Source organism: Pogonomyrmex barbatus, unplaced genomic scaffold, assembly GCF_055798465.1.
Source record: "Pogonomyrmex barbatus isolate J1 unplaced genomic scaffold, ASM5579846v1 scaffold4, whole genome shotgun sequence".
NCBI classification, from domain to species: domain Eukaryota; kingdom Metazoa; phylum Arthropoda; class Insecta; order Hymenoptera; family Formicidae; genus Pogonomyrmex; species Pogonomyrmex barbatus.
In genome coordinates, this window is record NW_028297138.1 from 1,722,644 (window position 1) to 1,738,809 (window position 16,166).

General features: G+C 33.7%; 1 protein-coding gene and 1 pseudogene across 17 annotated transcripts in view; both read right to left on the reverse strand.

Annotated features, from left to right (window-relative positions):
* Positions 1–8,017: 8,017 nt before the first annotated feature.
* LOC148935608 (uncharacterized) lies at positions 8,018–9,186 on the reverse strand (annotated as a pseudogene).
* Positions 9,187–10,873: 1,687 nt separating this feature from the next.
* Positions 10,874–16,166, reverse strand: part of LOC105427286 (adenylate kinase isoenzyme 5) — a 308,338-nt gene continuing 303,045 nt past the window's right edge. For all 17 annotated transcript variants that reach the window (XM_089080917.1, XM_089080915.1, XM_089080914.1 and 14 more), the window contains one exon: positions 10,874–16,041. In XM_089080917.1, coding sequence (XP_088937043.1) covers positions 15,785–16,041 — 257 coding nt within the window. In that variant the 3' untranslated portion in view covers positions 10,874–15,784. The remainder of the gene's footprint in view (positions 16,042–16,166) is intronic.

A 16,166-nucleotide genomic window follows, 5' to 3' on the forward strand; every position in this document is an offset into this window, starting at 1 on the left:
TGAGAAGACAGAAATGGAGGAGTTGGTAGGGTACTTCAAGGATCTGTTAAGAGGGAGTAGAGGGCAGGGTGGTGAGAGAGAGAGAGAGAGAGAGAGAGAGAGAGAGAGAGAGAGAGAGAGAGATTGCACTTTATTAGCTTTCTCAGCTATTTCATATACATATACATATATAATTATTATACACTATTTACCACATATACTTTCAACATTCTCTTAAACGATTCAATTTTTACGCACTGCTTTATCTCGGTTGGCAAAGAATTGTATATTTTTATTCCTTCGTAAAACGGACTCTTTTGCGCACTTCTAGTTTTACGAAATGTTAATACAATGTTTCCGGCCTGTCTCGTTTGTCTATCACATTCACTTCCCACTATTTCTAATCTATTACTTAACGCCATCGGTGCCATGTTATTTAAAATTTTAAAAATAAATATTATATTAGGTGTACAAAAAAGTTCTGAGCTTTAGATTTCATACAACCGAAATAACAATTTAAATTTTATATATCTTCCCGCCCTTTTGCGGTTTTAAAGCATTGACATTTGGCCTTTTAAAATGCCATACGGTTTGGCGTTTGATGCACATAACCTCAAAAATCAGTAGTGTTCACAATAGCAATAACAAAAGAGCATATTCGATTTTCCATCCACTTCGCGTTTCATCTGAAGAAAAATGTTGCTGAAGCCACTGCAATGATTTGTGCTGCATATGGAGAGAACGCTGTAAGTCATACTACATATAAAAGATGGAATCAAAAATTCGCCAAGGAGATTTCAGTCTTGAGGATGAACCGCATGCTGGACGCCCTCAAAAGACTGAAACGGACGAATTGCAAATACTGCTGGATATAAATTCTGCGCAAACTGAAAAGGAGCTTGCAGAACACCTTGGCGTTATGCAGCAAACCATTTCCATACGTTTACATACGATGGGAAGGTTCAGAAGGAAGGCAAATGGGTTCCGCATGAATTGTCCGAAGACAACAAAAATCGTCGGCGTGACACTGCACTCACTTTGCTTTCAAAGTTCCGGAAAAAAGATTTTCTGTACAAAATCATTACAGGCGATGAAAAGTGAATTCTTTGATAATCCTAAACGTAGAAAATCATGGATTAACTCTAGTCAACCTTCGACATCGACGCCAAAGCCCAATATCCAAGAAGGTTTTGCTCTGTATCTGGTGGGATTGGAAAGGTGTGTTGTATTACGAGTTGTTACAACCGGGTGAAACAATCACGGCAGACCGTTACCAACACACAATTGACCAATTTGAGCGATGCATTAGAAGAAAAGAGGCCATTTACTGGCCAAGGACGTCGTAAAGTGATCTTGCTTCATGACAATGCTCGACTACATGTTGCGAAAGCGACTCAGGATCATATCTTTGCATTAAGCTGGGAACTTCTCCCGCACGCGGTGTATAGCCCAGACATGGCGCCTTGCGATTACTACCTATTCCGGTCGCTGTAGCATCATTTGGCTGATACACATTTCGTGAGATTTGAAGAGGTACGAAAATGCATTGATGACTTTATTGCTTCGAAGCCGGTGAGCTTCTATCATCAAGGAATTCGCAAGCTACCCGAAAGATGACAAAAGATCGTTGATGCAAACGGGGAATATTTCGCTGATTAATATTTTTTTGTTTGTTTTTGAATAAAGATTGAATTTTACAAAAAAAAGCTCAGAACTTTTTTGTACACCTATTAATATAATCGTTGCCTTACGGACATAAACTGCAGTGCCTGCAGCATGTCCTCAACTTTGGTATGTCTATTGCATTGCAAAATAACTCTCATGGTTTTGAGCTACTTGAAGTTTGCTCAATTGCGTTTCTCCCATTCCAATTAATAGCGTAGCACAGTACTCAAAGTGCTATGATCGACTTATGTACAACAGATCTAGTATGCTGACACGAAGTTACCTATTCTATTTAAAAAACTAGTCTTTTTTCTTATTTTCTTTAGCATGTAATCACATCTTTAAATTGGAGCTTATCATCGATAATTACGCCAAGATATTTTATTTTTTCGACGCGTTCCAACTTAATTCCGTCCGAGCATCTCAATATAATATTACCTTTTTGCTCCTTTCTTACACTTCTGATTATCATGTATTTTGTTTTATTTGTATTCATTTTCAACTTATTTACACTCATCCACTCTTCTACTATGCTAAGTACCATATTCATTTTCTTCTCTAATTCCGCACTACTTTCCCCACTTACATATACTAAAGTATCATCTGCAAACATTTTTATATTGCATTCTTCTGGACAAAATTCTACTAAATCGTTTATATAAATTATAAACAGCAAAAGCCCTAGTACCAATCTTTGCGGAACTCCATATTCCGTTTTGATACACTTTGACCATTGATTATTAAATCTAACTTGTGTTCTATTGTTTAGATATGATTTAAACCACTCCAATACCATCCCTCTCATTCCATATTGATCTAATTTTCCTAGTAATCTTTTTCTATCTATCGTTTCAAATGCCCGTTTTAAGAGAGAGAGAGAGAGAGAGAGAGAGAGAGAGAGAGAGAGAGAGAGAGAGGTATTAGGCGCGAATGTAGAGCTCTATTGTGGATGTATATATAATTTCCGTTAATTTTTTGCTTACGTGAAGAAGAAAACTGCAACAAAAGCAGAGGTCCCTTATGTGTGTGTGCGATTGAGCTAAGATAGTTATAAGTTAAGTTAAGTTTAGAATTAAGAATAGGTGTAAGAATGTCTCATTTGTCATTATATTATATGTACATTATGTAATCCTAAGGGAAACATGTAATAAAAATTATTATTATTATTAAAATGATAATTGTGATTTATTATTTAAAATATATTTTAATATTAAAATTTAATATATATATATATATATATATATTGTATATTGTATGAGAAAGTGCGGATTGATTGGGCAGATATGCGGGAAAGGTTGCGGGAGAATTGCAAAAAGGTTATTAAAAAAGTGATGGAATGAAGTGATGGGAATGATTGTAAAGATGCAAAAAGATTACAGCAGATTTACAGAATAATTGTAGAGATATGCAGAAAGATTGCGGAGAGCTTACTAAGAAACTGCGAAATGGTTGCAGAAATATGTGGAAAAGTTGCAGAAGAGTTGCGGAAAGGTTGCGGAAGAGTTGCAAAAGAGGTATGAAGATATGCGGAAGGAGAATTGTGAGAGAATTACGGAATGGTTGCGAAGATATGCGGAAAATTGCGGAAATACATGAAAAATTGCGGAGGAGTTATGAGATAATTATAAGAAAGTTATAGAATGGTTACGGAGATGTGCGAAAAAGTTGCAGAAAAATTGCGGAATAGTTGCGAAATGATTGCGAAAGAGTTGCAAAAAGGGTGCGAAAATATGCAGAAATATTGTGGAAGAATTGCGGAATGGTTGCAGAAATGTTGCGGAAGAATTGTGGAAGAGGTGCAAAGATATGCGAAAAAATTGTGAAAGAGTTGCGAAATAGTGGGGATTGCGGAAGAGTTACGGAAAAGGTGCTGTGGAAGGAAGGTAAAAGGTTCCCACAGATTGAAGTCGTAATATACTACGGTTAAAGTATCTATTTATCTATTTATGGCTTATTTCGACTAAAATATCTATATACAAGTGTGATAATGTCAGAGTTTTTGGTATTATATTTGGTACTATTGTTGTTGGTTCTGAAGAGCCAACGACACGATCACGGGGAGTCTTGCATCACAATAACGACTCGCTCTCGAATAATTCCTTCATGAGAGCCTTGGTCTTTTAGCTCATGCGTCGCCTCTTCCATCAGATGTCTGTGGATTTTGGAATTATCGGATCCTTGTTTGATATCGTCGTAGGTCATGACGGAGTCGGAAGCCGGATTGGTGAAGGAGGCCGTGGGCTAGTTTGTGTAGCCGTGTCAATAGCGGCATGCGGATGCAACTTGCGCACAGCCACGGGCTTATCTGCGTCGCCGTCGTTGTCGTCGTCTCTATAGTGTGAGGGAACTTAATCGGTATCAGTCTCCATGGGAGTAGAGAAACATCTCTGTTAAGGCTAGTTTCTTCGGATCGCTGAGGTGATGTCGCGATCGATAGTGGAAACTTTGGATGTCTGTGCTTCCGCGGCAGAGTAAACTCTATCACGGAAGACTATATCGACTTGGCTCTGAGAAGAGCCGTTTATATAGAGATAGGGAGCTCTCTCTATAGTTTGATATCGAGGTGAGCTCTCTTTCTATTATTCAAAAGATTATAACAGATTATAACAGATTATAACAGCTCTGAAAAGAGCCGTTTGGCTTCTCTAAGGCCCAAGAACTCTTTTACTTCTTCGAAGGCCCAGAGAGCGCAGTCCGAAAAGTGAAAAGCATGTTGAGGGCTTGATTCGGTGCCCTTTATATATTCCTCGTGGCCTATTCTTACTTACGAGAAAGTTCGCTGCGGTGGCGCCCCGCACTACGGCGCTTATACTGGGTGCGCGCTTCGTATACTGCGCTTGTGGCGGTTCACTAGGCGTGCCGCTACAGGTACAAAGATATGCGGAAATATTATGGAAGAGTTGCAAAATGGTTGCAAAATGATTGCCGAAAGATTGCGGAAAAGTTGCAGAAGAGGTGCAAAGATATACGAAAAGATTGTGGAAGAGTTGCAGAATGATTGCGGAATAATTGCGGAAAGGTTGTGGAAGAGTTGCAAAAGAGGTGCAAAGATATGTAGAAAAATTGCGGAGATATGCGGAAATTATGAGAAAATTGCAGAGATATGCGGAAAGGTTACGGAAGAGTTACGGAAAGATTATGGGAGAGTTGTGAAATGATTACAGAGATGTGCAGAGAAGTTACGGAAAAGTTGCGGAATGGTTGCGAAATGACTGTGGAATGGTTACAAAAAAGTTGCAGAAGAGATGCGATGATATGCGGAAAGATTGTGAAAGAGTTATGGAATAGTTGCGAAAGTATGCGGAAAAGTTGTGAAAGAATTGCGAAGAAGTTATTGAAATACTGTGATTGCAGAGATATGCAGAAAGATTGTGGAATGTTGCAGATACATATGGAAAAGATGCAAAAGTATGCGGAAAGGTTGTGGAAAAGTTGTGGAATTATTGCCGAAAAGTTGCTGATAAACTGCTGAATGGTTGCTTAGAAACTGCGGAATAGTTGCGGTGATATGTGGAAAGATTACGAGAGAGTTGCGTAATGGTTGAGGTGATATTCAGAAAGTTTGTGAGAGAGTTGCGGAATAATTGCGAAGATATGCGGTAAAGTTACAGAAGAACTGCGGAATTGTTGCATTGTTGAGCTATGCGGAACGGATGCGGAGATATGCGGAGAAGTTATGGGAAGAGAGAAAATATGCAAAGAGACTGCGGAATAACCATGAAATTGTATAATATCTCGCTGAGGGCTTGATCTCTAACGCCGCCGTCTCGTAGTTACGAAAATTGCAACCGCAGGTCATACGAATGGCGACGACAATAATGATGATGGTAATAATGACGACGTTTCTTAAAAGTAATTTCTAGATATCGGACTTTGAATCGTAATATCTCCGTTCATACGACACGGAGAGGAAAACACGGAGAGAAAAACACTTTTGTTATATAATTTGAACCTAAGCTATCGATTGCGCCTATTCATAAATTGATCGATTCAGTCGTTACTAAGATCCAATAATGTTGATAGCAACTCGTCGGCGTAAAGAGACACGGGAAGCGTTGGCGCTCACACTTGGCAACGAGCCATGATCGTGTCTCTCGACACGCGCGCATACCTGTTTCGTGTCTTCGCGGAAAACAATCCGCGATCTGTACGCCCTGCACTACTGAATTCACGCGTTTAAAGCCTCGATCAGCTGAACGAATAATACGAACATAATAATAAGCGATCTATCAGGCAAATATATTGTTAAAAATTACGCAGGATACAGGAATATTGCGGATATTATTTATAATAATATTTCTGTTAAATAAATATCTCAATCAAATATCTCTATCGCTCTCACTTTCTCATCTGACTATCCGACTGACAGACTATCCGCGCGGAGAAGTGAGATCGTTTTAATGTTACTATTTTCAAAACCTTTGAGAGCATGTTGGCTAATCTTCAGGAAATCTTTTTTCTCGGATTAGCAAATTTGAAAATTAATCCGAAGAAATATTCTCTATTTAGAGGAAAGTATTTAAGATATTACGAGAGTCTGAAAAGTTTTGAATCTAACATAGAAACAAGTATTTTTTCGATCAAATTCAGTTTTATTTTTCAACATAATCTCCTTTTAAGTCAATACACTTTTCTCAGTGATGCTCCCACTCCTTTAATCCATTCAAATAATAGTTGACGTCTTGTTCTGCAAAATAAGCTTTTACGGATGCGATGACCTCGTTCGACGAAAATTTCTGTCCCCCGAGTCAAACTTTGAGCCTAGAAAACAGGAAAAAATCTAGGAATCAGATCTATGAATACGGTTGATGGTCAATTAATTCGCAGTTTGTGAATTTTTGCCATGGCGACCGAAGTGTGAGCTGGTGCGTTATCTTGATGGAACAGCACCTTCTTCTTCTTCAAATATGGCCGTTTTTTCGCAATTTCTGCTTTTAGCTTGTCAATTAATGATGCGTAGTGTATCCTCGTTATTATTTTATCTTTTTCAAGATAGTCCATGAACACAATTCCATGACTATTCCAAAAAACAGTCGCCATCGCCTTCCCGGCCGATGAAACCGTCTTCGCCTTCTTCGTAGCAGGTTCACTCTTCACTCTTCCACTATTTTGATTGTTTCTTCGTTTTAGGAGTGAAGTAGTGGTCCAAGTTTCATCAACAGTTGTTCTATTAATCGACGCAAAAAATCCGACTTGTTTCGTTTAAACCTTCAACAGGGCCTTGGAAATGTTTATTCAAATGCGTTTTTGCTCCACAGTGAGCAAGCGCGGCACCCAACGCGCGGTTAGCTTACGCATGCTGAATTCTTTAATCGATATGTAATGTTCTTTCGACATGTCCACAGCCTCTGCTATCTCTCTAACTTTGATTCGACGGTTGTGCAGTATCATTTGGTAAACTTTTTCGATATTACTAGCAATGAACGCAGTTATTGACCGTTTCGAACGCTCATCATCAGCCAAACTGGTATGATGTTTTAATTCAACTGCCCAGTTTTGCATGGTGGCAAATGATGGAGCAGAGTCCCCGTAAATAGCGGCTTTAATTTGCGTAAGCGTATTGCCTTTCAAATGTAAAAATTTAATCACAGCATGATATTCGATTTTTTCCATTTTTATGAAAACACTGACATCGACTGGCACAAATAACTGTCAAACAACAACTAAGTGTCCAAATGGCTACAATTTTCACAGATATCTTTCAAAGTATGTACGATTGTAATACCAGAATAATTTTAATGAGTAATATCATCTTCATGTTCAGGGTCAAAATTTTTCAGATGATTCTCGTAAGTTTTGGAAAAAGGATTTCCACGGATTGAAAAGATTGCTTTTGTTGCCTCTGTGATTAGCTTATTCTTCGGAGTAAAAAGCACGTTCGTAACTTTTTAGATTTCTGTTCTCATTACAAAAAATTCATTAAAGATTTTTGAAATTTTTATCTAAAATTTTTTTTCTGAAATTGTGAAACACTTGTTTTTTTAATTACAGAAAATCAATGCAGATTTAAATGGAGTGATCAATGTCATTTGAAAATTTGAAATAGTTTTTGATCTTTTCTCCTGTTTTATCTTTTTCATTTAAAACAAGAAAATTTATTCTAGATGGATTTAATCACAACATTGGTGCTGTTTTGTCTCACAAGGGAAGGACGCGGACTTGGGAATACCGATTTTAAAAAGACTTATATATGTTAAAGTACTTTACTAGAAGAGTACTTGAGTAAATGGATAGAACGCAATATTCAGTTGTTTTTGAGAAAAACCGGTTTAAAGTTTACAACGTTCCTTATACCAGCCGCGCTGAGCCCTTTGTCGCCAAGATTGGGTAGCTCGGGCGCTCGGCCCTGTACTACCAATCTGTCGACCCGGGTTCGATTCCTGCCTATTATACTTTTTTTTTAATCTAGAAAATATTTATTTATATTATTATGTTAAATACGTATTATATTATTATATAAAATAAAATTAATTTAATTAACAATTGTTTATACTTAAAATTTTCACTTTTAACTTCAATTAATAATTTACTTGAACCTAATTTTTATTCCTAATTAATAATCTTATTATTTTACACGTTCTGTCCGATATAAAATTAATAAAATGCTACTTTTAACATAGTTAAATATAGTATATTTTAATTAAACTTTCAAATGGTTAATTTAATAAGGAATTTAAAAATAAATTTGAAAAATGTTGTGCCAAAACTTTTATTCATCTTCATCACTATTAATACTTGCAGTTTGATTACAACTGTTTGGTGATATTTATCATAAAAACAAGTGAAACATAGGTTTACTTCACACCATGCACATTTTATGAATGTTATTTCTCGACACGCACAATGCTTTTTTAAAAAATTAATAAGAAAACAAACAGCATTTACATTAAAAAAAAATCGGCTTTTCCTCTATTAATTTAGCAGCAAACTACGCATATTTAAGCATTGGAATAAATACGGGAGCGCTTAATTGATTATGTATTGAAGAGTGTATTTTTATAGCATCTTCGCGTGATGATATTTCTCGTTGATTTTGAAACAGAGTAGAATTATTTTATAATTTTTTAATAAAAATTTTTACCTGGCGATAAAAGTAAACATCGCAGGACTGACAAAGCGGCGTACATTTGGGAGGAATAATTTTCAAAATGCAAGTTGTTTCCCCAGAATTATTTTCAAAAATTTCATCATGCAAACTGTATCTGTTTGTCCCTCCCACGAATCAATAATTAACATAAATTAATTTTTTTTTACATATGATATAAGGATATTTTCTAAAAATTGTTTATACAATTCTTTCGTTAATTTTTCTGATTTGGAGCAAGTGATCACAACATTTTTAAATTCTGTGGTTGATTTTTAGATTTTTTTAAAAACTGTCGGACTAAATTTATTCGTGGGCTCTTGTAGACACAAAAAAACTAAAGGAAGGGCAAGAGCAACAACTTTTTCTTTATATTCCAATGGAATATATTCAACAGAAGGTTTTTTATAATCTTTTGGAATATAATCAGCATTGAGTTTTGGATCATCAGTACAAAAAGTATTTTAAAAATTTTTTACAATTATCAAAAAATTGAATAAAAATTATTGCAATAAAAGAAATAATTATACATACCTCCTCAAAATTTCTTTCGTCGAACGCTTTCATCGAACAAAAGCAATTCTTCGTCCGCAATAACAATGCACTCATTTAACACATTTATTGTTTTATTTCTTCTGCCATGGCCGAAGAAACAGAGCTGATTTTTTCAGGAGGCTTATTTGTTAATAAATTTCGTTCTTCGTAAATAGATTTGGCAACAAGAAGGGCGTTCGTAAACTCTCCTTTGAAATTTTCGTTCAAAAATGATCTTTCTTCAATATCTAAAAGTTCTTCACTGGTCGAAAGTTTTTTACTAGTTGAAGATCTTGCATCTTTTTCCATTTTTTTATCACAATAAATTTCGCAAATACACTTCAAAAAATCATTTTTTGAAATCTTCGCTCAACTCAAATATCAACTATCAACTAATATTGCTAGCTCACGTTGAAGTTATCGCTCACTGCCGTGTTCAAGAACAGGATCAGAAGAGATTTTGAATTTCTTTGTGTAGACATATACGTTAAGATAGAAAAGTAGTGTGATAGGGAGATCAAAAACTGTTACCTGACATCAGGTATACAAATATACAAATATTAGAGTTGGAGCAGTGAGTAACTTAATGTTGAGTAAAAAATTACGGACCAAATAAAATTACAATGAATAAAATATTTCTTGTATTAAATAATAATTAATAAAGAATAATTAATAAATAATAATAACTATAGTAACTATTTTAAATTATTAATTGAAGTTAAAAGTGAAAATTTTAAGTATAAACAATTATTAATTAAATTAATTTTATTTTATATAATAATATAATAATATAATACATATTTAACATAATAATATAATAAATAAATATTTTTTAGATTAAAAAAAGAAATATAATAGGCAGGAATTGAACCCGGGTCGACAGATTGGTAGTACAGGGTGCCCGAGTTACCCGATCTCGACGACAATGAGCTCAACGAGGCCAGTATATAAGGAACGCTGTAAACTTTAAACCGTTTTTCTCAAAAACAACTGAATATTGCGTTCTATCCATTTACTCAAGTACTCTTCTAGTAAAGTACTTTAACATATATAAGTCTTTTTAAAATCGGTGTTCCCAAGTCCGCGTCCTCCCCTTGTCAGTTATAGATGGAAAAGAGAAAGTTATTGCGTATTATAATAAAATTTTGAGTAAAACGGAGAGGAATCATTGTGTCACTTGTTGCGAGTTGTTAACGATTGTGGATTCATTGAAGAGCTTTCATTATTATTTGTAATATCAGAAGTGTTTAATTAGAATTGACACACATTCTTTCACATTGATTAATGTTTTTTAGGGAATTAAAAGGTCAGGCCTAGAGCTGGAGCATCTTCAACAATATAATTTTGAAATTTATCATTGTGTAGGGAAATTGCATGGAAACGCGAATGGTTTGTTTAGAGAGAGTTCATGTAGAGAGAGTGACTGCAATTATTGCAAGAAGGTACAGAATAAAGAAGAAAAAATTAAAGAAAATTGTTAGGATTAGTTTTGAGAAAAAAAAAGTCATTCTAGTTTCTACGCTTACAAAATTTTGTAGTTATTCAAATAATCAATAGAAAAATAAAATAGTGTAAGGTTCTTGTTAATTTTAAATTTAAATAAAATAACCGTTTTTGTCAGGATTTACTGTCTGTCTTTTATTTATTATCTATGATTTAATACACGTTTTAATGAATATCGCTTTTAACGATATCTCGATGTTATTTCGTACAATCACTGCCTTTAACTAATTTATCTATTTTCACTGAGTATCACGTACTACGATTTAATAGATATCGTTGGAGACGATATCTCGACTATGTTAAGTATAACTACTTTTCGACTATTCGACTGGATTTCTCGCGAATGGCACGTCCGTCCCATTCGCCGACTGAGGAGAGAATCGCCCGTCGCTCGCTGCTCCGCGCATCGGAGCACGTTCGGTGATTTCAGAAATAACAAGTATTGCATCAGCCCTTGTCTGATTGGTCCCTTTTTCGTGTCACTCACTCGGGTCGTGATCGTATGAGAGGCGCTCTTTTGGTTACCGAACAGCACTCATGGCGCCATCCACCGGATTTCCTAGGGACTTCTTAGTAACTTTCTTACAATAGACATAGATATGATTGAAAACTCATTTGCATTTATTATTTCAATCTTTGAGAAGAAAAAACTACTATTATAATATAGAAATGTGCGCGATTTCAGTTTTTTTTAGCCAAATTCATGTGTGTATCGAAAATGCGAATTGCTTCGGCGGCGGGATGCATCTTTTCGTAGATTCAACGGATTTGAAAAATTTGAATAGATTCTTAATTTGCATGTCAATGGCTACCGTCGGAACTAGAATCAATCACTTTTCTGCAAAATTAACAATGGCGGATGTTTTAACGAAAAATAGTGGTTTTTGCTCAATTTCTGACAGGATTTTCTAAATAATTTTTCTAAAAAGTAGGTTAAAATGAATCAATCAACTCGATTCTAGTTCCGACGATAGTCAAAAATATATTAAGTAAGCAGTTCAAATTTGAAATCAATTAGATATATAGTTTCGGAGATTTTTATTCCCAGGTCAGAAAACATTATTTTGAGTAAAAAGCATTTAAAGTTTCGATAAATATTTTTCATACAGTATTCGTTTATATTTATTTGTTTCTTAATCAGCAATTTCAGCTCTATACAGGATACCTTCGACCTCTTTAAAAGCTTATAAAAGCTTTTTATTATAAATACAATAAGTAAGGATGAATCCAATTGCTGTTTTTCACAAAAATCAATTTGTGCACTTCTTTGTAAAAATAGCTGTAAAATTCAAAATATTTGGAATTTTTTCATGAAAATTGAACTGCGTTTTTTTGCGATAGCGTATTTTCAGAAAATGTAATAAAAAAATTTGATTTTTAGATCAGAATGACTTCTTATAGAATTAGAAAATAGCACAATTAGAAGATCCTTCAATTATGGACATTATTCAAAGAAAAAAATTAAATAGATGTCCTCTTTGACAAAAGATTGCATCAAGAAACGTTTCTTCAAAAATTTATTGGTCACGGTGTGATTTTTTCATTATAAGGAATGGAGTTTTCTTTGTAGAAAATACAATTTCTTTGTAGAAAATACAAATCTCTGGATTTAAAAATAGTTGTTATTCAAGTCAATAGTCCCTCTAAAAATGGTAAAACAGGTAAAGAAAACTCATGATTTTCTTTCAGGTGGACACTATAGTGTAAATAAAATTTTCGAAAAGAATTGAAGCGTTTCTCCTGAGCAACCTGTAAGCAGCACGTGAAGCATTGGGTAAGGATCATAAGTTTATATCGCTAAGAAAGATCCTTCAGGAAAATGAAAGTCTACTCTTCAGATTTATAATTGCTACTCCTTTTGAGAGAATACAGATGGATGTTTAGGTCCATTGTCAATATCTTCTTGTAGTAGGAATTGCATACGAATCAGAAATTATTGAGATTTTTCCAAGAATTAGCTCGATTTTTGAGAGATAAAGGAAACTCGAATTACCTTACTTTAATCTTTACTTTGATTCAACAGTTAAGTGGAGCTCAACATCAGATATTGTTAAATTATATAGCAAAATTGATTTCGGAAAATCAGAAAGAATTTTGGAGGATTCCGTTTCTTTAGGATTGTTGGCGTATAGATCTTCTGAACACGAGATAACTGGTTTTATTCTTTCGAAGTTGTTTTGATAAAAAATTAAGGTTTTCTTTAGCTATTTTTCAAGGCTCCTCCAAGCTAAAAATGTTCTCCAGGAAAGAGGATTTTTATTTACATTAAAGGAGAGATTGAATCATATCTATAACGTTGTAAGTCGACATATGGATTTATAGTCTAGAGATCAAAATTAAGTTTTGATCGGAAAGATAGGCAGTTATGTTTTGAATCAGAACAAAAACTTTTGTTTTATAATTCTCAAAGGATACAAGATAGGACATTTAAGTTACAAAATAATTGAGAGAGATCTTATAAAGTGATCAGAAAATTGAGTGATGTAGTCTATTATATACGAAAATCGAGTAAATACAAAAATAAGGTTCATTTAGATACGATGTGTTATTCATTTTCAGAAATCGATAAGTTAAAAAAAGATTTTCTTTATTCTTTTAAATAATTATTAGTATGATTTTTGTTTTTTTTTGAAGTTTACTGTGAAGACTTAAAGGAGAAAGATCTTCTTCCTTTGAAGCCCAAACATCATTCTAAAAAAGATTAAATTTGCTTAAAAGATTACTTTGCTTGCGGGTTTTGACTGTAGTTTTCCTGTTTGGCATGAGGCGAATACTGTGACACGGACTAAAAAAGTATCGAGATACTTGTTGGATCCACAAAAATAATTCCTCCCTCTCCCCTTTGTCCGATTCAAGATAGAAGCACGCAAGACATAAAACGTAGAACGAAAAAAAGAAAGGAGAACAGATTTCTGCAGCTGCAACTTTCAGGACGGCAAGATTAAGATGCTGGTAACCTATAGCAGCTCGAGATAGAGCAGGAAGCCATCGAGTGCCTTGAAGTCTTCGTCGGGGAACAGGAGTGAGATCTTTTTTGCGAAGTTCCTTGGAATTGTCAGAACGACAATTTCAAAAAAGATGAGAACAGAGTTACAATCGAGCGATGATCCGTTCGTCGCTCCCTCCCCTCTTCTATGAATATTGATTAACAGAAAGGAGATCGTTTTCTACCAATGCGGTTATTGTTTTGAAGATTTTGAAAGTGAGGGAACTGCAAAACAGTTCCGTAATCATTTTGTGTAATCTTTATCAATCTTTATCAACAGATTGCTCTTAATAATTATTTTATTCCTTAAATCACTCTTATTTATTTCGGAAATGAATGATGCGAAAGTGAGCGAGAGTGAATTATGCACGAGAGATCGTCGCGAGCGCAACAATATGAAGATCATTGTTTAAACTGAACCATATAGTTTCCTTTGCACAATATAAAATTTTAATTACTCTTCATATAACTATAATAAAACAAGAAAATAGAAAAATTAATAATTTACAAGATGCTTTATACTTTATGTCAAAATATATTAAATTAAAATTTGAAATATCTTGTAAATTATTGATTCTTTTATACAAGATACCAGTGGGAATGTGTTGAAAGTAAATGGTTATCCCATATCTCCATGTTTCGGCGACTGTTTTGATGATTAGGATTCGCTACCTGAGACCTGTCAATTTTGTTTGGATCGTTATACAGATCGTTATACAATTTGCGAATGGCAAGATGGACGCGCTAAGCATAGAAGAAAAAGTGTATCTCATCGAGTGTTTCTGCACTAGAAGCAAAAACTACAGCAGCGTATTGTGGTTTCAGTAAATTTGGATCTAAAAAAGTTTCAAGCGAAACTATATCCAAAAGATATGTTTTTGATATTTTTTACCCATCTTTCCTTTCCGTAAAATCGCGCCTAACCACTATTATACTGATTAAATGAGATTTTATTTATTCTTTGATGTTTTTCCGCAGGATTATTAATAATTTTACTATATACAGCATTTTGAATGATCGTCGATACGGTTTAGCCAGTCCATGTCATGTCATTACAACGGAAGAAACAATTGATGACGTTAAAATATATTTTGACGAAAATTCAAACACCTTAATTCGAAAAGTTACTTAGGTTTTAGATTTAAAGTAAGAAATTCTCTGAAAGATTGCGAGAGATTTAATTGTATTGCACAGAGCTAATAGAGAGTATTCAAAAATGTACTCGCAGCATTCCTACATCCAGATAATGTTAGATAATGTAATTCAAAGTTTTTGAAAACGATTGCAGTTTTCTACTGATTCTGAAGGACAACATTTCGAAACACTTCGAAAATATATACTATTGATTCATATCTGCAAACGAATTTTTGTCGTTTTTTTATAATGTATGTTTCAATTATTAACTATAATCTTTTTTCATATATATGGTAATAAATTTGACAAGTTTTTTTCTATAAAATAGCGTTGGATTTATTTCGTCCGGTCTATCTGTTGCGAAATAATAAACATTTAGTTTCAACATATTCCTATTGATCACTTTATATATGCATATCTTACTACTGTTATGCATAGAAAAATTATATTAAGCAAAAGAATCAGTAAATTCTATTCAAGAAATAAAATATAATTCTTTTATTATATAATTTAATTTTTACATAATAGAAAAGTTAACTCTTTTAGAATATTTTACTGTGATTTCATTATAACTTTACTATAATTTTACTATATACTATGTATTTTACTATGACTTGTACTCTTTCAAATTATTTAACTTTCATCTACATTTTTATCTATAGAATTTAATGTAGAAATATTTGGTTGTGTATAAAATGGAACACTCTTATATGGATTAATGTTAAAGTTGTATTTATTTTAAGAATATATCGAAGAATATCACTCTATTCTATATTACTAAAATTGTCAATACAATTAAAAATTTCATTACATAATCCGGAGCCTATCACGTAACATTAACAATTAAAAAAATATTCATTAGTAATTATTAAAAAACATGCCGGCAGCGAATCTTATGTTTACATATGAAGATTTTGTTGATAACCTTCGACTTCATTGTACATTTTCCTGATGGGATCTTTTGGCAAATAGTTGTGCATCGTTGCTATGATTTTACTGTTGCCGGATACAATGCCATTAGATAGGTGCGCTATATCATTTTGCATATATGTTGTTCCATTTGTGAAGCCATTTTGATGATCCTTATGATCAATATGACCATTTTGGTGAATATGCTTCATATTGTTCAATACACTATTAGAGGTAGTATCTCCTCCTAAAAGCATAAAAAATATGAAATATATATGTATATATATATATATATATATATATATATATATATACAAATATTTATTTTGTTAACTTGTATTATATTATATATATATATATATATATATATAT